This window comes from Atractosteus spatula, chromosome 14 (assembly GCF_055471065.1).
Source record: "Atractosteus spatula isolate fAtrSpa1 chromosome 14, fAtrSpa1.hap1, whole genome shotgun sequence".
Taxonomy (NCBI): Eukaryota; Metazoa; Chordata; class Actinopteri; order Semionotiformes; family Lepisosteidae; genus Atractosteus; species Atractosteus spatula.
Genome location: NC_142719.1, coordinates 29796464 through 29820137, shown reverse-complemented (window position 1 = coordinate 29820137; position 23674 = coordinate 29796464). Strand labels below are relative to the sequence as shown.

Genomic DNA, 23674 nt, shown 5'->3' with positions numbered 1-23674 from the left:
TTACGCGTTTTCCTCTCACTCGCCTGAGTTCACAGATAGGAACCAAAGTACATGTAGCTTTATGATACAGTTGGATCCTCTAAATGTAGTACCGCACGTTAAAGCTGGAATTTGTTGTAGGGGTGATCGTGTAATTCTACATACCGTTTGCAAAAACCAATACAATAAAAGTATAAGTTATATCATTTCTCCAGAATAACGAGGTATTATAACTACATATTTTTATTTTTAATTGCTCTTTCTCCTTAACTACAAGCTGGTCTGAAAGTGTACTACGCTATTCCCCCCTCCGAAATGCAGTATATGAGTCTGGCCTGTACACATTGACTACGGTTTCCCTGTACACATTAGTTGTACGCTACACGAGGTTGTTGAGATAGCTTGCGTTTATCCGACAGCTTGGTTAAAGTCACATATGACAGGAGGAATGGGTAAGGGTTGTTAAAATGTGTTATACGCTTAGCACCTAGTTACGTGCATTTTCAACCAGTCTTGTGTTCTTTCTTTTTGAGGAAAGGGTCGTTTCTCTCTACTTGTGGTTAATATGCCCTGTTATATATATATATCTTGCGGAAAAAAACAAACATCTATGACACTGCTATCATGTAGCTAAACGCTGTGTTAATGTGTCGGTCCCGAACCCATTGATGTGCTGGAAGGCCCTTCGGTTAAGGTCCTCGTTATGAATTCCGGTGTTTGTAGTCCCGATGATAAGCATATATTCGGATATGCGTAATTTGCAAAAGCAGCAAGCACATTAATAATCCCTTACACTTCTACTGCGCCCTTCTGGACACTCCATGCAAAGCGCTTTACATTCTTAGAGATATTGAGCCTTAAAGTCAAATCAGTACAGCCCATTATACTGGCCTGTATTTCTAATCTAAATCTCTTTGACGTTTGCATTAGATAAGTGTTGTGGCAGATCTTTAAATATCCTAATACTACGTAGAATACAATAACAGAGCTGCTACTTTAATTGGTGTTCAGCAGAATATTAGGTCGTTTGTACCTGGTGCGTACTATAATAATGGAACAAGTAATAGGTTTATTCCATGCTGAAAAGAGAAGAAAGAAAACACAATGTTTCGACTATGGAGCCTTCTTCAGGTGTGAGAAGGCTCCACGGCCGAAACGTTGTGTTTTCTTTCTTCTTTTTTTCAGCATGGAATAAACCTTATTATTACGTGTTCCTTTGCAGCCTACACATGCTGACGCAGCTACCCACCTGAACTATAATAATAAGTTCTTACACTTATATAGCACTTTTCTGGACACTCCACTCAAAGCTCTTTACAGGTAATGGGGACTCCCCTCCACCACCAATGTGCAGCCCCACCTGGATGATGCAATGGCAGCCACAGTGCGCCAACACGCACCCCACACACCAGCTGTTAAAAAGAACATAGTAATGAAGCCAATTCATAGATGGGGATTATTAGGAGGCCATGATTGGTAAGGGCCAATGGGAAAATTGCCCAGGACACTGGGGTTACACCCCTACTCTTTTCGAGAAACACTGGGATTTTTAATGACCACAGAGAGTCAGGACCTCGGTTTTACGTCTCATCTGAAGGATGGCATCTGTTTATAGTATTGTGTCCCCGACACTATACTGGGGCATTAGGACCCAAATGGACCGCAGGGTGAGCACCCCCTGCTGGCCCCACTAACACCTCTTCCAGCAGCAACCTTAGTTTTTCCCAGGAGGTCTCCCATCCAGGTACCGGACAGGCTCACACCTGCTGAGCTTCAGCGGGTTGCAAGGTGATATAAACTGCACTATCCCAGACTCCCTCGACCCACTTCAGTTGGCTTACCGCCCAAATAGATCAGTGAATGATGCCATATCTCGGACCTCGGTTTTACGTCTCATATCGCTGTATCGCAGCTTTACAAACCAAGCCCGCGGGTTTTCTGTGTTTGTGTTCTTCCTGCTCACAGGTAGCTGATGTTAGCGGGACCGCGCCTGACTCCGTTCCGCAGAGCCTTCGGATCGTGCCTGGCCAACCGCGCGGCACACAGAGGCGGTCGGGCCTCCTCTGTCCGCGGCTTCCTCGCCTCACGCGCTCCCGTCATGGCCAAGAGCAAATTCGAGTATGTCCGCTCCTTCGAGACGGACGACACCTGCCTGAGGAACTGCTACATCGTGGTGCGCTTAGACGGTCGAAACTTCCACAAGTGAGTAGCATTGCAGATGACCTTGCAGTTCAGTCAGCTTTAAGGGTACTGCAGGTGATCCCAGGTAACCCCGTTCACTGGATGGGGATGCCTAATGCATTCAGTTGTTAGCTTTTTCTTTTCTGAGTGAAGGACTTTGCTATTAAGTCATGTCATTTACCAAACCACTTCATACCATATGGTGTCGCAGGAAGCTGGAGCCTACCCGGCAAGCAATGAGCACAAGGCAGGGTACACCCTGGACGGGACGCCAGTCCATTGCAGGGCCAGTGCAAGCCAATCACACATGGGGACAATTTGGTGGCCACGGTAAAGGCCGAGGGGTGAAATTTGGCCCGGACATCGGGATAACTCCCTACTCTTATCGGGAAATGCCCAGGGATCTTTAATGACTACTGAGAGTCAGGCCCTCGGTTTTACGTCTCATCCGAAAGACGGCGCCCACTACAGTATAGTGTCCCCCCAACTATATCGGGGCATTAGGACCCACACAGACCGCAGGGTGGGCGCCCCCTGCTGCCCCCACTAACACCTCTTCCAGCAGCAACCATAGCTTCCTAGGTGGTCTCCCATCCAGGTACTGACCAGGCTCACACCTGCTGAGCTTCAGTGGGCTGCCAGTTGAGAGCTGCAGGGTGATATGGCTGCCGGTGCTTTGCTATTATTTCAAATAAAATTCTTAATAAGCAGTGAAATGCACAGGTGCTTGACACATTCCGATTTTGAATAAAATCTTAAGCACGACGGGTGTAGGTGTCATTAAACTTAAATTCGGCGACAGGACTGAGATGTTTCTCGTCTCCAAAACCGTGGCACAGCTGTGATTGTGCACCCATTTGAGACCTACACAAAGCGGCATGTGCAGAACTTCCTCCTGGCCAATCCAGAGGCTGTCTGCGCAGTGGGAAGTTCTCACCGGCCGAATGGGGCAGAGCAGGAAATTGTGTGGTGGATCTGTGCGTCACCTGTGTGGTCGCGGAAGAGAGGACTGAAAGAGAGCGAGCTGGGCCTGACCCAGAGGGTCTCTTCTCCTTTCTTGTTTGCCGATATTAACCCCCCTTCCCTCCCCAGGTTTGCTGAGCAGCACCAGTTCGCGAAGCCCAACGACGAGCGCGCGCTGGGCCTGATGACGCGCAGCGCCCGCTCGGTCATGGAGGAGCTGGAGGACATCGTCATCGCCTACGGGCAGAGCGACGAGTACAGCTTCGTCTTCAAGAGGTCCTCCCACTGGTTCAAGAGGAGAGCCAGGTGGGGCCCCCAGCTTCTTGTTTTCAACCAGGCGCAGGGGACAGAGACAGAGGCATAGGGGAGGTCACTGCCACAGGGACATGCACACTGGAATTCTTATTCACACTGATCTCTTACACACACACAGTACAGCAGACGACACCACACAATGTAGACAGCACATTGCAAGCATGATAAATAATAACAAGAGCGATAAAAGCATTGTGAAGAAAAATAAAGATGTGGTAGTGAAAAAAAAACATGGTAGTCCCTGCAAAAAGTGCGTACTGCAGAGGTGCACTGAGTTCTCAGGAACTGCAGTTAGCTGTTAAGGATGCATACTGCAGTAGGGTAGAAGCTGTTATATAGCCTTGTGTTAAAGGCTGAGCTGGAATCTATTAATAGCATCCTACCATAGGTACCCCACCTGTCCAAATGTTCTAGGACAGTATGAAGTGCTAGAGATATGGCATCATTCAATGATCTATTTGGGCGGTAAGCCAACTGAAGTGGGTCGAGGGAGGCTGGGATAGTGCAGTTTATATCACCTTGCAACTCACAACTGGCAGCCCGCTGAAGCTCAGCAGGTGTGAGCCTGGCCAGTACCTGGATGGGAGACCTCCTGGGAAAGCTGAGGCTGCTGCTGGAAGAGGTGTTAGTGGGGCCAGCAGGGGGCGCTCACCCTGTGGTCCACGTGGGTCCTAATGCCCCAGTATAGTGACGAGGACACTATACTGTAAACAGACGCCGCCCTTCGGATGAGACGTAAAAAAGAGGTCCTGACTCTCTGTGGTCATTAAAAATCCCAGTGCGTTTCTCGATAAGAGTAGGGGTGTAACCCTGGTGTCCTGGCCAAATTTCCCATTGGCCCTTACCAATCATGGCCTCCTAATAATCCCCCTCTATGAACTAACTTCATTACTCTGCTCTCCTCAGTGTATGGAGAGCATACTGGTGCACTCTGCCTGCTGTCACATCATCCAGGTGGGGGTATACAATAGTGGTGGTGGAGGGGAGTCCCCATTACCTGTAAAGTGCTTTGAGCACAGTGTCCAGAAAAGTGCTATATAAGTGTAAGCAATTATTATTATATAGGCCAGTACGAGGCTTTCCAGTCACTTCATATCACTGAAGTGAGTGCCACTGGGCCGTAATCGTTCAAACAAGTTATCTTGGTCTGCTTGGGCAGTGGCACAGTTGTGGTTCTCTTGACGCACTCTGGCACAACTGACAGGGACAGGGAGAGGTTAAAAAGGTCTGTATATACGGGAGAGACCTGACTTGCAAAGGTTTTAAGGACATGAGAAAAGACACCCTCTTAAAGGCTCTACACACCTCCAGAGACCTCTGACCCACTGCAGTGGAAAGAATCTCAAATTACGTTGCTGCAGCCTGCATCCTGTCTCACTAAAACCCACACAGCTATGACCAAGATAGCCGCACCTGTCACCTCTGACTGCCCACAGCACAGGACAAATGTGAAGTCCAGTGCGTCTGTGAGCTTGCCTCTTCTGGCTGAACACACTGTGAATAGCTGTATTTTTAATTTTGGTGGGTAACAGAGACCACAAGCGTGTCCATCTTATCTTCTCTTGCCTGTACAGCAAGCTGATGACTCATGTGGCATCGCAGTTCTCCTCTAGCTACGTCTTCTACTGGAAGGACTATTTTGGGGACCAGGAGCTGAAGTATCCCCCTGGGTTTGATGGCAGGGTGGTGCTGTATCCTAGCAACCAGAACCTCAGAGACTACCTCAGCTGGAGACAGGCCGACTGTGAGTGCTCCCAGCGCTTCATTCTCCACCACCAGAGACTCTTTCGACTAAGTAAAACACGTGAATGTTTTGTTTTCCAGTTTAAAAAATTTTGCTCTGCAAATGGGTCGGCACTGCTGTCTCACAGTGCTGGTGCCCTGGGTTCAATCCCTGGGGTTGCTGTCTGTGTAGAGTTTGTATGTTCTTCCCACGTTTGTGTGGGTTTCCTCCCACAGTAGATAGGCTGGTAGGTCACTTGGGTTCTGGGAAAACTGGCTCTGGTGTGAGTGTGTGTGTGTGTCCTGTGATGGAGTGGTGTCCCATCCAGAGTGTTTCCTTCTCCTGTGCCTGTTGCTCCAGTTCCTCTGCGACGCTGTACTGGGTAAAGTGGTTAGAAGACAGGATAGATGCTCTTCAAATGTTCGGCGACTGGAATCTCTTTGCTCTCTCGCTGGATTGTTTCTGTTTCTCACATCCTGAATCTCTGACCACTGTTGTAACTTGCATGGTGCTCCTTTTTTTCAGGTCATATTAATAATTTGTACAACACGGTGTTTTGGACTTTGGTGCAGAAGGGTGGGCTGACCACATCCCAAGCAGAGGAGAGACTGAGGGTGAGAAGTTTTTTTTGGGGGGGGTGTGTGTGGGCTAACTGGAGGATTGCTGTGCTTTCAAACAGTGGGCTAGATTTCTGAAACAGCTGGTGTGACCAATACATTTAAAAAAAATGTAATTTAGTTCTAATTTAAATGTACATTTAAATTAAAAATGTATTTTTTTCTAGCTTTAGAAAGCCACTTTTAGTGATTAATCATCTGAGACAAATTTATGACTGCAGTCACCTAACAAGAAATACTTTATAATCCATGGTAAAGAATGACCAGAATTAGAATTTTTATTTTTATCATTTTTATTCTAATTCTTACATGTTTATTTAAAGATGCTTATGGCAGTCCTTCTTGAGTTAAAACAGGACACCTCTCTAATTATTTTAGGACTCATCAAAGCTTTTAATAAAATAAAATATAAAAATCACAAATAAAATACAGAAGCTGTTTTAAGGTCTTCATACCACGTCAAAGGTAAATTCTTTATAACCAGGTTTCTGATTGGACACATCCTGTGTGTAATTGAATCCTTAGCTTTATTACGGGGCTCTGGTGTGGTGTGGGCTATATCACTCAGCTTCGCTTGTGGGACTTAATTATAACTCAGATACTGGAAAATAACAGGCTTGAACCATAAACATCATGTGATGACTCTACACTGCGGTAAATAAGCTCTGATCAGCACTTTCATCTTCTGGGCCTGAGTCGATATCTAGGATATTCATGCAGAATGCAGTTCAGCTTTTGTACAGAATTCTTCATAAAACCCAGAGCTGATAAGGGCCCTTATAGCACAGGAATACCCATGAAGAGGGATTGGCCTGCTTGTACAATTTTAGTGACATATGGTATCGTGCTAATTTATGTATGTGCCTTTTGAAAAACAGGACTTAAAACTGAAATCATGTGAAACAACGTCGCAGTGTTTTCACTTCTGTAACACAAAGGCTCGATGCTGTTCATCAGGTTTACAAAACAGGATTCTAGTGCCTGGCGTTCAGATTGCGGGCCATTGAAAAAAACCCGTAACGTGATCATTCAGCTGGGATGGGATTTTTTTGGGGGTGGTCCCATGATATTTTCAGATTTGATTTTCCAGGGCTGGGTGGGCCATTTGAGTTGGCTTGCAGAGTTTTAAGATGTTCCAATTCTGGTGGCGCAGTGGTTTATTTATGTTTATGTGTGGGGTGTGCGATACCGCACTGGTTAGCATTGCTGCTTTGCAGTGCTGGGGCCTCTGGGTTCAGTTCCTGGGCTGCTGTCTGTGTGGAGTTTTTATGTTCTCCCCATGTTATCATGGGTGTCCTCCGGATGCTCTGCTTTCCTCCCACAGTCTAAAGTCATGCTGGTAGGTTAATTGGCTTCTGGGAAAATTGTGTGTCTGTGTGTGTGTGCACTGTGATGGACTGGCATCCTGTCCAGGGTGTATCCCACCTTGTTCCCGTTGCTTGCTGGGATAGGCTCTGGCTCCAACAATACATCTGTACTGGATAGAGCAGTTTAGAAGGTGGATGGATTCGTTTATCAGACCACCTGGTGCCTGATGGCGTTTGCTGGAGAGGTGCTGATGCTTTCCATTGTGTTTTTTAGGGCACGCTAGCAGCTGATAAGAACGAGATCTTGTTTGCGGAGTTCAACATTAACTACAACAACGAGCCCCTACTCCACAGGAAAGGCACAGCTCTGGTCTGGAAAAAGGTGAAATGCAAAGATAGCAAAGTCTTTCATGAAAACGTGCCGTTTACATAATTACTGTTTCTCCAAGATGATCCTTCATCTTTTGTCTTATCCAGTATTTGTGTCCACTAGTCAGGAATGCATCTCCACGCTTGTGTGATACTGTGTGATGCTGTTTTCATTCCTGTACACCAGAATAGCTGACATGCATCGGGATATAGCAGTGTCTGCATGTGTGTATTTAGATTTAAGGCTGCTTGGCTTTTCTGCATTTTGAACCCCCCCCAAAAAGCGTAACTTTTTAACCCCGTTTTTAAATGCATTCGAAGTTCGACGAAACCGTGACGAAACCAGTGAAACATGCGAGCGAAGAGCAGGAGAAGGAGGTGGTGGTGACGCGCAGCCGGAGCAGAGTCGTCGCCCTGCATTGTGACATCATCGGGGACCAGTTCTGGCAGGAGCACCCCGAGATTCTGGAGGGGGAGAGCTAGCCAAGCACACACCTGACAGCACATATTCCCCACGGGCTAAACACCAGCTCTGGCTGTGTAATGGAAGGCCTGAGCAGAGGAGGGGTCACAAACAGGTGGAGCTGTTTATCTCTGGTGCCAGAAGGAAAGGATGAGACGAGTGGTTTACCTAATACTCTGGCCCGGTTTTCCTTCAGCCCTGCTGTGTCAGCTGTGAAGTGCTTATCTGCCCTGTTTTCTGCCCAGAGGTAGTTGTAACTGAAATTGGTGGGTTTTATAACCACAGGTGAAAAGATGGGTGTGATTTTTCCCATTTCACATGGAATGAAAAGGTGAACAAGTAAGCGCTTTAACTCCGCAGCAATTATATTACGTGGAAAAACAGTAATAGTGATGGGCAGACCTACATCTCAAGAAGGCATTCCTTGATGAACATGAGCGCCGATCCAAAGCTGGGTCACTTTGTAGTCGCATCTCTGCTGTCTGTAATGTTGAATTAAGGTACATGTATGTCAGTTCTTCATGCAGTTTTTAATAAAGCAGTGACTGGATTCGTATAGGGCTCTTGCATGGTTTGTCATATTGGTTTTATGTAGAATTTCTTCCTTTTAACTTCTCATTATAAGGTCTTTTAAATGAGGTTGTGAGATATGTAAGCTACTAAAACAGCCATTTTTAGCTTTAGAAACCACCAGCTTCTTTTTTTCCTACATCCTGTTTTGTCAGTGGTTTAGTTATACGGGGTGGCGTGGTGACGCAGTGGTTAGCATTCCTGCCTCGCGGCGCTGGGTACAATTCTGGACCGGGGGGCACTATCTTTGTCACTGTGTGGAGCTTATGTGGTCCCCCTGTGTTTGCATGGGTTTCCTCCCACTGTCCAAACACCTACTGGTAGCTTAACTGGTTTCTGGGAATAAGGGCCCTGGTGTGAGTGTTTGTGTGTATGTTTGTGTCTGTGCATGCCCTACGATGGACTGGAATGCAGTGGGTGTAATTAAAAACAACTGGTAGATTTTTTTAAAAAACACAGCTCAATTAAAGAATATAAGGAGGGTTGCAAATGACAGAAGGCCATTTGGTCCATCAAGTCTGGTGGTTAGGAGCTAATCAATCCAAGATTCCCCTCCAGCTGGTTCTTAGAAGAAACCAGGTTTTCGACTTCTACAACATGGCTGGGCAGCATGTTCCACACTCCCACCACCCTCTGTGGAAAGAGGTGCCTCCTGTTCTCAGTGTTAAATGCTCTTCCTTGTGGTTTCCCCTGGCGTCCCCTGGTCCCTATTTTACTGTTGATTCTGAAGATGTCCTCTGGGTTGACTGTCAGTGTGTCTGAGGACTGTGGATTCTCCACATACTCTTCTCAGTTCAAGAAAAAAAAGGAAAACCACTTATTGTTGGAGAGGCCTGTGGCAATCCAGAGGTGGGACTGCCTTCTGAACGGGACACCAGTCCATCAAGGTGGCAATTTAGAGACCCCCAGCTGACCCAGCCACACGGCCGTGGAAGGTGGGATGACTCTATAGCACCAGGGGGAACGTGCAGGCTCCATACAGAAGGTACTCCAGTCTCCAGTAACCCAGAAGGAGTGAGGCAACAACACTACCCACTGAACCACTGTGTTGCACGACAGTGCTTCACACATAATTCGCAGTTAAACTAAAAAGTGCATTTATAAAATACTCAAACAAAAACACTTTTTAACGTCTTCCTGCACAACTATGCGATTTGATTCACGGAACCAATGAGCTGTCTCGAGTCCCAAACGATTCAGACCAGATAAAAACGGAAAGTTATTAACTTTTATTTTTATTTAACTAGAAGACACTGATATCGTAAGTCTTAACTCTACCATCAGTCTTAACTTACACGAGTCACTCAATACAATTTATTAGCTTCAAAAATCTCTTCAGGCACAGCATTCATTAAAAAAAAACATCCTCCTTGCGTATTCACACGTGTGCAAGATGCGTGGGGTATATGAACGCATTTCAGCTCCCACGTGTTTCAAGGGCAAAGGGGTCGCTATGAATCCCGGGAAGGAGGCTCGTTTGCGTCGCGGATGTGAAGTCCAAATGAATGGCTGGTGTTCGTGTTAGGGTGTAATTTTGATTGTTCTGATTTCGAGCGGGGTGAGAGGGTGTGTGCTAGTTAACGGGGTTATAACACTTCTGTCACATACGGTTCGTGAGAGAAGCGATGTTTTAGCGACGACGGATTCAGTTCGTGAAGGCGAACCATGGCAACCTTTTGACGTCTCGCGGGTCGCCGCGGTCCCTATTGTGACGACCGCTGCGAGTCGCGCCGGCAAGCCAATAAAAGCCCCCCCCCCCCTCGCGCCGGCAAGGTGTCCGTTTTGAATTCCGGCCGTTCCAGCCGCTGTCTGTCAACGGAAAAGGGCTAAGGAGCGACGTTGAGATCACAATTAAACCCAGCCGGAGGCCCGCAATGGACACACGCCCAGGACCCGGGGCAAAACCAGCAGCGTCACCCGCCACAAGGAGTGAAAATCGCATCAGAAAGGAAAACAAAACCCAGGCGCGCCAGAGTCGCTCCGGCTGCCCCGTCAAACCCCAAACTGAAGAGTCCGGCCGGAAAGAGGAGCAAGTTAAGACCGAGGCAGGCGGGCCCTGTGAATTACGTGTCCAAACGGTCCCCAGGCGGGAAGATGTACCGGTCATTTTTAAAGCGGAGAGGTCCTCGAGTGGGAAAACCGTGGTGGGAGTGCCGGTGAAAGAGAAAAGGAGGAGAAGTGCAAACGGGGACGATGGAGGAGTGGAAACTGAGGAGGGCCGAGCGGCGGAAGGCGTGGGTCACCCCCACGCTGGGGGGGAAGGCGTGGGTCACCCCCACGCTGGGCCGACTCCCAGCGGCCTGAAAGGGGAGAAGAGCGACGGGGCTTTCGCGACGCCTCGACCGCTCCCGCCCGAGGACACGGAACGGATCCCGCCCAGCGGCGCGGCGGCGGGGCGGGGAGGAGGCGCGGCCCCGGCGGTCCTGCACCACAGCTTCCCGACGGCCTTCCTGACCGCCGAGCCCATCCGGCTGAGCAAAGTGCCCTTCCCCGCTCTGCCCATCGCGCTGCAGCCGCTGGCGCACACCTCCGTGAAGGTGGAGACCAGAAACGTGCCGCTCACCCTCCCGCCGTCGGAGTCAGGTAACTCCGCGCCCGAGGTCACGCAGGGCTGCAGTGGGGACAGCTGACTTTGACACGCCGTTTCCTCTAATGTAGGGATTTTTGAAATGCTCTGATTTTTTTCCCATACTAATGTGCAAAAGCATCAAACATAACATTCGCGATCAATAAGAGCCTACCATACAGAGAGAACGTTTTTTTTTCAGATTCAGCGCAGTGTGTTTTTCAATTATTCAAACCCCCATTTCTGTTCTGTGGGTCAGTTCAGTTTATTCTACAATGTATTTTACTAGAGGTCTACACAGAAGTAAGTAGATATCTTGTGTATGACTAGCTGTATAACTTTCCACGCTTTCACCCAGCAGAACATGCTCCTTATATTGTGTAGATAAAGTTGCAGATTGTGCAGATATAGTTTTAGTTACCTACTTCTTGTATGCCAAGATTTCGGTAAGTTTCAAGGAAGCATCATAAAAAAAATATAAAACTGAGGTCCTGATTCTCTGTGGTCATTAGAAATTCCACATCATATCTCAAAAAGAGTAGGGGTGTAACCCCAGTGTCCTGGCCAAATTCCCCCCTGGCCTTTACCAGTCATGGCCTCCTAATAATCCCCATCTCTGAACTGGCTTCATCACTCTGTTCTCCTCCCCACTGAGAGCTGATGTGTGGTGAGCGTACTGGAGCACTATGGCTGCTGTCGCATCATCCAGGTGGGGCTACACACTGGTGGTGGTGGAGGGGAGTCCCCATTACCTGTAAAGCGCTTTGAATGGAGCGTTCAGAAAAGTGATGTATAATTGTAACGAGTTCCACCTTTCCTATGGAGAAAGTGACTTCCAGACTTTGAGCCTGCCTGTGATCGATTCTCTTAACAGGGGATTTTCAGATTCCTCACTGTAAGGAGCGGAACGGACACATCAAGCGCCCCATGAATGCCTTCATGGTGTGGGCCAGGATTCACAGACCTGCTCTGGCCAAAGCCAACCCCACCGCTAACAACGCGGACATCAGCGTGCAGCTGGGAGTGGAGTGGAACCGGCTGTCCGAGGAGCAGAAGAAGCCTTACTACGATGCGGCGCAGAGGATCAAAGACAAGCACCGAGAAGAATTCCCTGGTGAGTGAGAGACGGAGCCAACTGAAGCACAGCAGATTTGAAGCAATCAGCACAGCTATTTTTACAAGTCCAAGCGCTGCTAATTTATTGTTTCTCGCATCCATGGGCGCCCATTGCTGCCAGTTTTCATGTGGTAGAAGTAAAAGAGTATTTTTGGCTCTTACTCTTGTTATCCTGACGCTATCAGCGGAAGTGCTCAATTCCTTTCTCACATTCATGCACACATATCACTGCTAGTGATCACTGGTGTGATTAAAGCTTTTTTAGCCTTCCCTCAAATCATCTGCTTTCTATCTGCATGCAACGGTCAACTCAGACTTAATGAGTTCCTATTTGTTCTTCACAAATTCCAGATTTTAGATAAATGAAAAGCATTCAGTTCCTGTTGATGCAAAGGGAGATGTGCCAGTAAGCAACAAGAGGGTTGTACAGACTTCATGCTGAGCCAATCTGCTGTTTTTTCCTATCCATGCAGTGAGTTGGTGTTGAGATGGAAATAGTTTTAAATTATAAGAGGATTATGTCAAGGAGCATCAAGCACGCATACTGGAGAAAGTGACACTCTTTTAATTTCATACATTATCACTGCAGTCATCTTAAATTGAAAATAGCTGTCCATGATACCTAGAAAGCTAGGTTTGTAACACTTGAACTTGAGTGTAGAAGATTGTTCTTCTATTCATTCTTTTATTCTTGATCCAAAATGTAATTACTTTTTTTTTTTTTAAATGGAGTAACATAGTGTGTTCATTGTTTTTGCATAAACCCTAATCACAAACAAGGATTCTGTGTCTGTGTCGCCATCATGGCCATAGTGGAATAAGGCCATTCTTGGTGATAATGTTCATACACACTAACCAAATATAGGTGCAGTGGTTTCATCTCCAGAAAGAAAACATGGAACACAAGATGGTATTCTAACAAGGAATTCAATCCAGATAGAAAAGATCAATAGCTGCCATCCGAACTGATTCGTGTCTCTGATATGTTGTCTAATATAATTAGCCTAATCTTTCAATGATGGTGCTCCTGTTTTATTAGGTTGGGTTTATCAGCCAAGACCAGGGAAGAAAAAGTGCTGCTACCCTCCTGGTATCATGCCATCCTCAGTGCCTGCTTCCTCGCAGAGCTGTACATCCACAGCTGTGGCCGCTGGACCGGCTGCCTGCTCCATGTCTGCCCCCGTGGTACACATAGGCTCTAGCTACCCCTCGCCTGCAGGTGAGTGCAGGGGAATGGAAAGACACGGGCTTGCTGTGACTCTGGACCTTCCCAATAAGCAACCCAACTGGCGTTTTAAAAGCACCTGGCTTTTGGCAATGTTTTGAAAACAAAGCACAACATCATCTGTAGAAATTCAATATTTTCTTGCGGCACTAGAAAAAGAAAAGATGCATTCCTAATGTGTTTTTTTTTAAAAACAATACGTTCTATGAAACAAACCAATGCTTGTTCCACTTACAGTTCACTGTTAGATAGTGTGGTGATAAAAATACCCTTAAGAGTTCATGGTTTAACATATTTAGATGTATTTGACCATCCCCAAGTCCCCAACAAGTCCTAATAGGAGATAAAACACCTCATTTGACAAATAACACACTGTACTCCTTGATTTAGTTTTAAAAAATCAATATTTTTGTGAAAAGTAAGTGCACCCCTTAATTAGTAACTTGTGGCAACCCCTTTAGCAGCAATAACTTGAATTAAACATTTCCTGTAATAGGTGATTGATTTCTCACATTGACTGGGAGGTATTCTGTGTCACTCTTCCTTCACCTCTGTGATATGTGAGGGTTTTCTTACAGCTCTTCTCTGGTCCTGCCACAGAATCCCAGAGGATTCTGGAAGGGTGAAGGGTGTAAAGGGTGTAGGTCTGGACTTTCACTTGGCCATTCTGAAATCTTCTTTTGGAGCTGTTCTGTTTGTAGATTTGCTTGTGAATTTGGTAGATCGGTCTCTCTTGGGTAGATCGTCAAAGGTCTTGAATTTTCTTCGTTTGAAGATGATCTTTCTCAGTGGGGAATGATGGACTTCATATTGTTTAGAAATGGCTTTGTAACTCTTCCCAGTCTGATGAAACTGTCGAAGAAAAGTTTAGAAATTGTCAAAGAAAACTCTTCACTCGGGTTAGGTGTGGTCAAGCAGAGTCCTTTATTCATGCGCATGGGGAGGATATAATCATGCAGATCTGAGAGCAGCCCTCTCGTACAGACCTGTGAGTAACCTCTCCACCGAGATGATAAATGCAATGAGTTTTAAACAGCAAATTTGCATAGGAAAGCTCATTCTAAGTTTCCATATTAGGAGTTGTTTTTCTCTAATTGACCACATTCTTGGTAAGAAGAGATTTACCTTGTATACAGACAAAAGGAAGTATATAAATAAAAGGTGTGAAATGAGCTAGTCATTCTGCAGTTGTAGCATTAATATCAAAAAGTCAAATAATATGCTTGCAATTCTTCTTTCATACTGTTGCTAGGTAAAAGACATGTTTCAAAGCCAACTTGTCACTATCTTATACACTTTAAAAAAGGTAAATGCTAAAATTCTTCTTCAAAACAAATAGTGAAAAAGTAGAATTTTTGTGTTATTTGTCAAATGAAATAAGTTATTTTTATTTAGTACTTGGAGAGGACTAGGCGAAGGTCAATATGTCTGTGTTAAAAAAAATCTTGAGGGTGTACTTAGTTTTTCACCACACTGTGGTGAATGGTTCAAACCTGTTCAGGATGTGCAGAATATGCTGTATAATATATAAATCAATATGAAACTCTTGCTAGCATAAATGAAATGACAACCCTCTTTGTCCAAGAATATTTGAATTCTGTATATCTTTTTTACATAAAGGTCAAATGGTGTCCTAAAACCATGATGTATTTAGAAACTAGAAAAGTCAGATATACAGTTTGATTCTCTATATAAGATGTCTCTTTTGCAGGAAATAGTCAGCATTCTGTTATTCAGGCAACAGTCAGCACTGCTCAGGATTCAGCCCCAGTAACTATGTTTCAGCCAGCTAGTCCAGTTCAGGTGATCCTTCCAACTGCCTGCCTCCCGTCTTGCCAACCAGTGCCAGCCTCATCTACTATCCTGCCAGTAAAGACTGAAGCCAGCCACAGTGTAGCCATGCCAGCTCCCCTGCGCAGCCTGCCTGAGCTCAAGTTTCCTCTTGTGCCCGGGGATATTGTGCGCGAAAGCCCAGAGACAATACACAGCACCCGACCTCAATGCAGCGCTGCTCCCGAGCTGCCCAAATCCAAAGAGATCCCCTATGCCAACATGCCAGTCTGCTCCAGAGACTCCCAGCTAGGCGTTCCAGCCCTCCACCACCCTCCCATCTACCCCCCTCGCCCCCTGGCACACCCAGCCGCTCTCTTTCCTGCCCCGCCATTCCCCTTCCCTCCTCCATTCTTTCTACCAGGACCACACTTCTTCGCACCCAGGTCAGCACCCATTGGCATTTCTGCTGTACATAATGCTAGAAATCCTATTGGAATCAGTGGTAACTCGTAAGGTGTAGCATTAACAAATTGAAGACGGGCCCTGTTGAAGAGTAATACAAGATGAGGCTCCTTGCCATTTTGCTCATTTTCAATCCATGTGGTCTTTCTGGCAATCCTAAAAACACACCTGTCATAGGAGCGCCTGTCATTGTCATTTCTGTTAATGGAGACCTCATTCCTGAACTCCTTTATGCTTGTATATGAGAAATACAGGTTCAGTGAAATACCTGTTGTGAAGAACAAAGAAACTAACCTGCAGAAATGCACTGTTAAATTGTATGATTGAAACAATATTTTCCGTACAACACCAAGCACGATATTGGGGGAAAAAATGTGACCATTGAAAAGGATAACAAGATTCGTTGCAAAATGAGATTCTCCACATTTTGTTAGCCAACATTTAAAGAGGTTTAGTGCGGAGAATAATTGGAAATCCCTTAAATTACTGTGCGTTTCACATTACGAGCCGCCACTGTTCAAAATGCAATCCTAGGTATGTGCTGTACCAAAACGCTTTGGCACTCCTTTCTAGTAACTAATTTTTATTTTCAACATAATTGAGCAAATACCTTGGGAAAAGAAATGTTTTAAGTGATACTTTTAAAGTATCAGCTCTTTTGTAGTGTTTATAGTGTATATACATAAAGAGATTGACAAAAACATCAGCGTATCATGTTAAGTTCTCACAGAATGAATTTTTTAAAAACCAAAACAAAGAGAAACTTTTTGAAGTAAATGTATAAATGTAATCAATGTTATTAAAGGGTGGTGTTCTATGGCTTTCATTGACAATGCCCAGGTCTTATGGTCATTCTGTTATGTAACAGTATGATGGGTATTGGGCATTTTAAATGCTTTATGGTGCTTGCAATAATTCGCTTATAACAAAATGGCCCTTTATTTTCCAGCCCTTGTCCTTACAACCGCACTCCATTCAACTACACTGAGTACCCCAACCCCATGGCAGACTTTTTCGGCTACTATGAGGAGCACTATCAGAAGCACGAGGCCATGTTTTCTGCTTTGAACCGTGACTATCCCTTCAGAGCGGGCGTGGAGGCCGGAGGGCCCAGAGCGGGCCCCCAGCCTAGCCAGGCCTGTCCCTCCAGCCACTGCTCGGAGGAGTACCTCGGCCTGGGGCCAGCGCTGGACATCGGGGTCTTCAGCGCCCCCCTGCCACAGCCCCCCCGCCTGCAGAGAGTCAACGTCACGGACTCGGACGACGAAGAGGAGGAGGGCGAGGAGCGAGTGCTGAGGGTTTTATAACTGGACTGTAGAGGACCGTTTCACAGCAAGGCCACGGGCTGGATAAAATACTGGAATAGAAACACTTCAGATTTTCCCATTTTATATTGCATGTTGCTCATAGTCTGAATCATAGTTTTTTTTTTTAAAGAAAAAGAGCAGCATGATTCTTTTAACTGTCATTTTCTGTTTTAGGATTGTCTTGTAATTTGAGACTCCAAAGATTTTATTCTCATGCTTACCCAACTGTAATGGAATACTTCCATGTATGTTCCGGTCACATTACTAGAGATAATATACTGTGTATAAAATCAATGTGGGTGTTTTGAAAGGAATTTACTTCAATTACTCCATGTCAAAAGTATGCCCCATTTCACTCTCCAATAAATTTGCTATTGAGAAGCTTTTGTGGTAAATGGAGTGTTATGTACAGTAGTGTTCTGTTATTATGAAATGTTTTGATCACCTCTAAACAAATGCAAAATACAAGATGATAGCAGTGAAGTAATAGGTTGAATATGTTACATGGCGATTTTTTTCTAGCTGACATTTCCTCCTATCTGAAATGTTTCCTTGTTCGGTTGTATTGCCTGGTGCTCACAGGCTATATCGGAGCTTCCCATCCTTCTGTTCTGCTTTACAGTGAAACAAAAATGTATCAAGTCAATATGTTCAAACAAGGCTAATAATCTACTATCAACCTTTATGAGGTATTCTGAGGGCGCTTCATTCTGTGAAAATCCGTATATTTTCACAGTCGTTTAAGTCCTGTGCGCGGGGTTTGTCGTGAATCATGTTTTGGACAGAGAACGTAACATATCCAGAAAAGCTCTAGCCCTGCCCCCTTTTTAATTGACTTACTAAATAGATTCAAGATTCATTTTGAGCAATACTGTTCTACCTTTTTTTTAATCATTTTTCTTAAGAATCAAGACGAAAGTGTCACCATTTATGATAAATCACCCGACCCTCCCTTAACAACACCACCAACAACAAAAAAATGGTTTTGGACCACAATTGTGGCGCCTGCCAGTCCGTCCTCGGGGCTCTCCTCTTCGGCCCAACGAGAGCTCCCTAGAACTGCGGCTAGCATCCTTGGCGCTTCCAGACTGGCAAGGGGGAGGAGCTGGCGTGCACATAACCGCGATGCGAAGGGTGCACAGCCGGAATCATACGCTGATAGCTCCTTGCGAGCTGTATCGCGTTACCACAAACCAACACAAAAGCGAGAACGCGGTACTGTATTGACAGAGGAGCTTGTATTTTTACCCCTTTTTTTTTTTACAATGCATCATTCTGTGAATCCAAGCTCCAGGCTTGGCGTTGCCGGCGCATTACAACACTTTTTTTATCTGTATGTATTTTATATCAGGCTTCTAAAATGTGCTGTGCATGGACATGCAGCGTTTGGAGGTGAGTCGGATCTTGTATAGAATATACTGTATTGTTCATAGGCACGCAAATATGTTTCTTTTTTCATTTGAGGTGCAGGACTTCAACGTAAATGGCTTTGCATTTAAACATATTAATGCATTTTTTGGTGATTGCAAAAGAAACGTCTCGTTGTCGGGAAAAGAACTGGTGTTGGAGTTATTTTATTAACGTCCAGATTTTATTAGGAAATGCATATTCACTAGTGTATTGGACAGTTTTTGCAGGTGTATGTGCATTGCTTGAAATCAAATGTAATAATTTGCTAGAAATCAAAATGAAATGAAGCGCAATTTAACACTGGGATTTGCTAATTCAAAATAAGTGAATTGAAGTAAAAATCTATATCCGCACTGTTGAAATAGTTACACCGTATTTTCTACCAGAATACGTTTCTGCGAATGTAAGCGGAATATCGACTTCAATTTTTAATTGTTCATTTTGGGCTTTTTTCTGGATCTTTCATCTTAAGCACTTCAGACACTGCATTTCAAGCATTGAGAAACCGGTTTTGCGTTACCGGTGCTTTGACAACGCGGTGACCAATATTCCATCGATCGCTTTTCATAATTCTTACAGAAACCCAGTGGCCGGACCACAAAGCGCACAGACTTGACCACGTAGTTCAATATGAAATTATTATTCCCCAGTGGATGAGCCCTGCTCGTCAGAAGAGGTCACCTTCCAGCAGTAAGGTCAGTTCATTTCAGACCTCGCTTCTTTCAAAATCCCTTAATTGAAACCTGTCGCATCATGTAGTTTAGACAACCTACATTTCGGTAATGCATTTCAGCGCTTAATTATTACATACGTTGGCAAGTTTGGCACTCCAGTGCGGCTCTCTATTGAGGGAAGGTAAATACTTTACAGGGAAGATGTTGACTTGAAAGTTACAACAGCCCTTCAGACACCCTTTTATCTGTCCGTTTTAGCTCTCAGTGCCTCTTCTCACTTGGTTTTCCCTTTTCATGCCTTAAATCAGCCTCCCCCGAACGCGGAAATCAAGATAACAGCAGAGGGGAAAGAGCTGGTTTTACGCCTGGAAAGAAACGAGTAAGTACAGCCTTCATCCACTGAAACACTCACTGGATCCTGTTCCCCGTAGCCTCGCTTTCTCCCAGGCCGGACTTTTCCCCGAGAGGCATTCAAGTTGCAGGTTTAAGTGTTGGTACTGTATTTTTATTTGTGTTGACGCACTCCGACGTCGTAAGCACCACTTGACCACTTGCTAGGAAGAATGTAAGACTCATAAACCTAAACCGGGTGTGTTTGACAGACAGGAGTAGTTTAAATGTCTTAAGTAGTACAGTGCTAGTAGGAAAACTGTCAGACTGGGGGTAAAGCAGAGCCGATGCCTCATCTTAACTACGTCTGCTGCTGAGCAGCACCGTGAGGCAGTTGATGTTTTGATACAAAATGTGTGATGTGGACCTGATAAAAAGAAGGATCCCTTGCCCTTTTGTAATTCTAAGTATTTCAGAAGTGTAAAAACGTTAACACTTGCAAGCTTGCTACATTTACTCAGCCCTTCTGTGTATTGTAGATTTCTGGTGTTATGCTGTAAAAAAAAAAAAAGTTGGTGCTTATTAGCTGCCAGCATCTGAAAGATCAGATTAGTTGTTGAACTATTTCCTTGCTCTAGGACTTTTTATGTTGATCTTGTCTGCTCCCCAAGGTGTGACAGATCACTGCCTCTCCAGCCTGAAGCTACAGTATATAGCCCTGCTAGCCCTTACCCAGCATGAAGCACAGTGAGCTGTACAGCCCTCTGATTGATTCAGTTAGTAGTCCGTGACTTGCTGTCTTTAAACATCAGTTTCTCCCCTAAAGGTGTGGTAGAGCTGATCAAAACTATAATTCTTTCCCTGATGCCTGAGATTGAAGTCATCTGACTACTTCTCGGTCTACTGCTTGTGAACAACATCATGAACCCATTTTAAAAGCAATCGCTTCAAGCCAAGGGGAAGGCTCTGAAGAAGCAACCTGCAGCTGTATTTGGAGGGGTGGTATGGTGTATCAAAGTGGGGAGAGCTTGGCATTTTAAAACAATATTCTGTCAGTCCATTTTAAAAAAGTGTTCTGTCATCTCTGTCAATATTCAATGCAATCTATTGCATTTCATGCACCCTTCTAGGAATATCACAATTTCTGTTAACGCACAGATCTCACTTTTAGGTCCTTTAGCATGAAAAAAGCTTTTGTGACAGATGGACACAGAACAGGTAGTGCAGTTCTGAGTTTCCTGTTTCCTCATTACCTACTCTTCTTAGAAACTTGTAGCAAACGTCCTATCGTTCTGTCATCTGAAATCCTCCCTGTCCTGCCTGGGGCAACTCGAGACCCACACCAGAGAAGCCTTTCTCACAGGTCAAAGAGCAGGCTATCCTGTGTGGCAGAGCAATCAAGCCATTCCTCCATCCCTTTTCTAAACATTTCAAGCAGTATCGAGTCCCAGGGGAGAGCCTCCAGTTCATCACAGGGCACCCACAGAAGCCAGTTAACCTGCCAGTAGGTCTTTTCACTGTGGGAAGCAGCCTGAGGAAACCCATGTGAACACAGAGAGAACACGCAAACTCCACACAGATTGCACCCCAGGTCTGGAATTGAACCCCCCCCAGCATTGCGAAGCAGCAGTGTTAACCACTGTGCCAACGTGTCGTCCAGCACAGTCAAGCCGTTTACGGTACTGTTTCATTTCCATGTTGTTTTCAACTTGACATCTTTTCCTGAGCTCATTTCCCGAAGCTCTTACTGCTTTTTGGAGTTCAGGTTGCACAGGCGTATTATCAGCAAGTTGGATATATGTTTCTTTTTTCTTTTCAATCATTCCACATGCCTAAATGAGTCAGAAACGAATAGACACGTGGTTTGTTATGGCCTGGTATCATATGGAGGAGCTCCTGAAGTTTACCGGAGAGTCCCACCAGATCAGAACCTCCTGGCTGGAGGCTGGCGTCTCTGTGGGGAATGAAATCAGCCACCTGGGCCAGGATTGGTGCCATGGGTTCGAGCACAGGCCTGTAAAAGAATCTGTAGTGTCATGGCCATGAAGCTATCACACCATTGACCAAACAGCGATGATGCCACTTTATTTTTTGAATTGCTAAGTCTGTAACTGGGTATTGCCAGTGAGCATCTCTGTCTACTATTAGTCAATTTTGCCAATACTTTTAGGGAACTTTTGAATAGGGTTATTCCCCCAGAACAATTCAGACTTATCTCCTTTTGTTTCATCATGGTAGTGGTAATTGAAAAGTACGGTACAAAACTGTCACATGTCACAGGAGTGGTATATATACTGATGGAAAAAAAACACCTCCTCCTCCTCACTCTGGCCCTCCCGTCTGCGTGGAACAGGCTGAAGAGTGACTCATCCGTGAAGAGGACCTGATGTCACTGCTGATGAGTCCATCATAGCCTCTGTCTGGCCCAAGCCAGTCGGGTGTGACGTCTAGGAGGTGTGAGCAGACCTCTGACAGGTCGCCTTGCTCTAAGGCCAGCAGCATGGAGCCTCACTGTCCCGTCACTGATGCGGGCATTGTGTCTGCCGGCAGTTTCGGCAGCAGTATGGGTCGAGTGGCAGATCTGAAACTATCTCCCAGATGGACCAGTCTGATGTGTCGGTCCTGCTCTTGTGCGGTCACTCGACAGTGACCAGATCTTGGACGGTCATCTGTCCTGCTGGTCTGCTGAAACCTTCTCTGCAGTTGGGACACAGTGGAGCGGCTTACTCCATAGTGTCTGGCAACGCTGGCACATGACATGCCTGCCTGCAGCATGCCAATGACCCTCTCCCTTGCTTCTGGTGACATTTGAGGCATTATGGAATGCACAGAAAACTGACAAAGTGTGGCCGTTTTCTTGCATTGACATAAGCTTTGAATTAAGGCCTTTTTAAAGGCATTGTTCCACCTGGACCTCATTGGGTAAAAGTGCACCTAATGAACTTTCGAGTGATTGGCAAGTTGCAATGCCTCACTGCACAAGCTGTATTGCTGGTCAGAGGGCTTAAAACAAATTGACAACTTTTTTTGGAAAGTACATCAGCTGTAACTATAGTATTCTCATTCCAGAAAATGTTGTGTTTCTTTTTTCCATCAGTATATCATGGCACTGTGTATTAGTGCCTGGAGCATTGCTGCCTTGTAGCCTGGTTTCATCAGATCCCAGAAGCTAAGCAAGGCTGATCCTGGTCTGTACTGGAACGGGAGATCTCCTAGGAAACCCAGGCTGCGGCTGTAAGTGCTTTTGGTAGACCAGTAGGTAGTGCCCTTCCCTTCGGAAAAAGAATATCCAAGATCCAGTATTTCCTATTTCCAATATAATGACCAGGGCAGGGTGTTGTAGAAGGTGCTGCTTTTCAGTTGAGACATAAAACAAAGCTCCTGACTAGGTATTAAAGATGTGGGCAGGAGTTCCAGGTGTATAACTGCGGTGTCCTGTCTGAACACCATTTTGAATTTCCACACTGTGGCCTCCCCAGAAACAAGACCCTCCTTCATAAAGCTTCCCCTTAATTTTCTTCTTCCTCAAAGCAGTTTCTGCTGTGCAGGGGGGCTCCTGGTGCAGAATGACAGTTGGGTGTATTGGACGTAAAGTTCTCTTCTAATTGAATTAATGATCAGATTTTCTCATTTTCAGTCTGTTTTTCCTCCCCACAATGGTTCTTTACTTCTCAAGCAGTTTCCAGGGGTCTTCACTCTGCTTTCCTCTCTGGTAACGGTAACCCAGTGATCGTACATTAGGGAGAGGCCTGTCCTGTACCTTCTATCAAACCGAAGGCTGCTTATTTTTCAGTCTTCCTTCTGTTTCTGTTAGCCAATCCTGTATTACCCAATGCACATCCTCTGTCTTCTGAGAGCACAGGTTTGGCAATATACTCCGAAATGTCAGCTGTTCCGGTTGATTGCAAAGAAAGAGAAGGGACACGTCTCAGACCTGCAGCTGCTGCAAACCCGGCTATATTGTGGGCTGATTTTCTGGGTCTGGCATGGAGCTTTATCAGCAAGGATGAACCTTTAGCATTGCCCACTCATTTTCCCAATGCAGCTGGTGAGAACATCCATCCATCCATTTTCTTGTTGTTTTATCCATTTTCAGGGTCACAGGGGAGTCAGAGCCTGTCCTGGCAAACAGTGGGCGCAAAGGCAGGGTGCCCCCTGGCAGGGGCGTAATCAGAGGGGAGACATGGGGTGGCTGTTGCCACCTCCATATATGGATTTCCCACCCCATCTTAGGCATTGACTAAATGCCATATTTTCTTCAATTTACCAATAAAAAAAAGAAAATATAAATGTAGTAAACAATTACAGCACACCTTCAGTGTTT

At 45.5% G+C, this 23674-nt stretch overlaps 3 protein-coding genes across 3 annotated transcripts in view; all 3 read left to right on the top strand.

Moving 5' to 3' along the window:
* Positions 1–318: 318 nt before the first annotated feature.
* thg1l (tRNA-histidine guanylyltransferase 1-like) lies at positions 319–8467 on the top strand. Its single transcript, XM_088932434.1, has 7 exons — positions 319–431; positions 1945–2181; positions 3253–3429; positions 5013–5182; positions 5687–5775; positions 7360–7467; positions 7776–8467. Exons 2-7 carry the CDS (start codon positions 1952–1954, stop codon positions 7935–7937), a joined length of 936 nt encoding a protein of 311 aa, XP_088788560.1. The 5' UTR covers positions 319–431; positions 1945–1951; the 3' UTR covers positions 7938–8467.
* Positions 8468–10361: 1894 nt separating this feature from the next.
* LOC148821048 (transcription factor SOX-30-like) lies at positions 10362–16936 on the top strand. The gene is made up of 5 exons (XM_088931540.1): positions 10362–11070; positions 11928–12167; positions 13209–13388; positions 15106–15610; positions 16579–16936. Exons 1-5 carry the CDS (start codon positions 10362–10364, stop codon positions 16934–16936), a joined length of 1992 nt encoding a protein of 663 aa, XP_088787666.1.
* A 1265-nt stretch (positions 16937–18201) lies between these two features.
* The window catches only part of adam19b (ADAM metallopeptidase domain 19b), a 39060-nt gene continuing 33587 nt past the window's right edge, over positions 18202–23674 (top strand). Inside the window, exons 1-3 of the mRNA XM_088933422.1 lie at positions 18202–18328; positions 18926–19041; positions 19329–19399. Of these exons, the coding sequence (XP_088789548.1) occupies positions 18202–18328; positions 18926–19041; positions 19329–19399 (314 nt within the window). The remainder of the gene's footprint in view (positions 18329–18925; positions 19042–19328; positions 19400–23674) is intronic.

What these genes read in the sequence shown, in the direction of transcription:
- thg1l (XM_088932434.1), top strand. Translation starts at nt 1,952, where the DNA reads ATGTTAGCGGGACCGCGCCTGACTCCGTTCCGCAGAGCCTTCGGATCG. An exon ending in AAGCAGAGGAGAGACTGAGG is followed by an intron (nt 5,776 to 7,359) that starts GTGAGAAGTTTT and finishes TGTGTTTTTTAG; the next exon opens with GGCACGCTAGCAGCTGATAA. An exon ending in CAGCTCTGGTCTGGAAAAAG is followed by an intron (nt 7,468 to 7,775) that starts GTGAAATGCAAA and finishes ATGCATTCGAAG; the next exon opens with TTCGACGAAACCGTGACGAA.
- LOC148821048 (XM_088931540.1), top strand. Translation starts at nt 10,362, where the DNA reads ATGGACACACGCCCAGGACCCGGGGCAAAACCAGCAGCGTCACCCGCC. An exon ending in GCACCGAGAAGAATTCCCTG is followed by an intron (nt 12,168 to 13,208) that starts GTGAGTGAGAGA and finishes CTGTTTTATTAG; the next exon opens with GTTGGGTTTATCAGCCAAGA. An exon ending in CCACACTTCTTCGCACCCAG is followed by an intron (nt 15,611 to 16,578) that starts GTCAGCACCCAT and finishes TTTATTTTCCAG; the next exon opens with CCCTTGTCCTTACAACCGCA.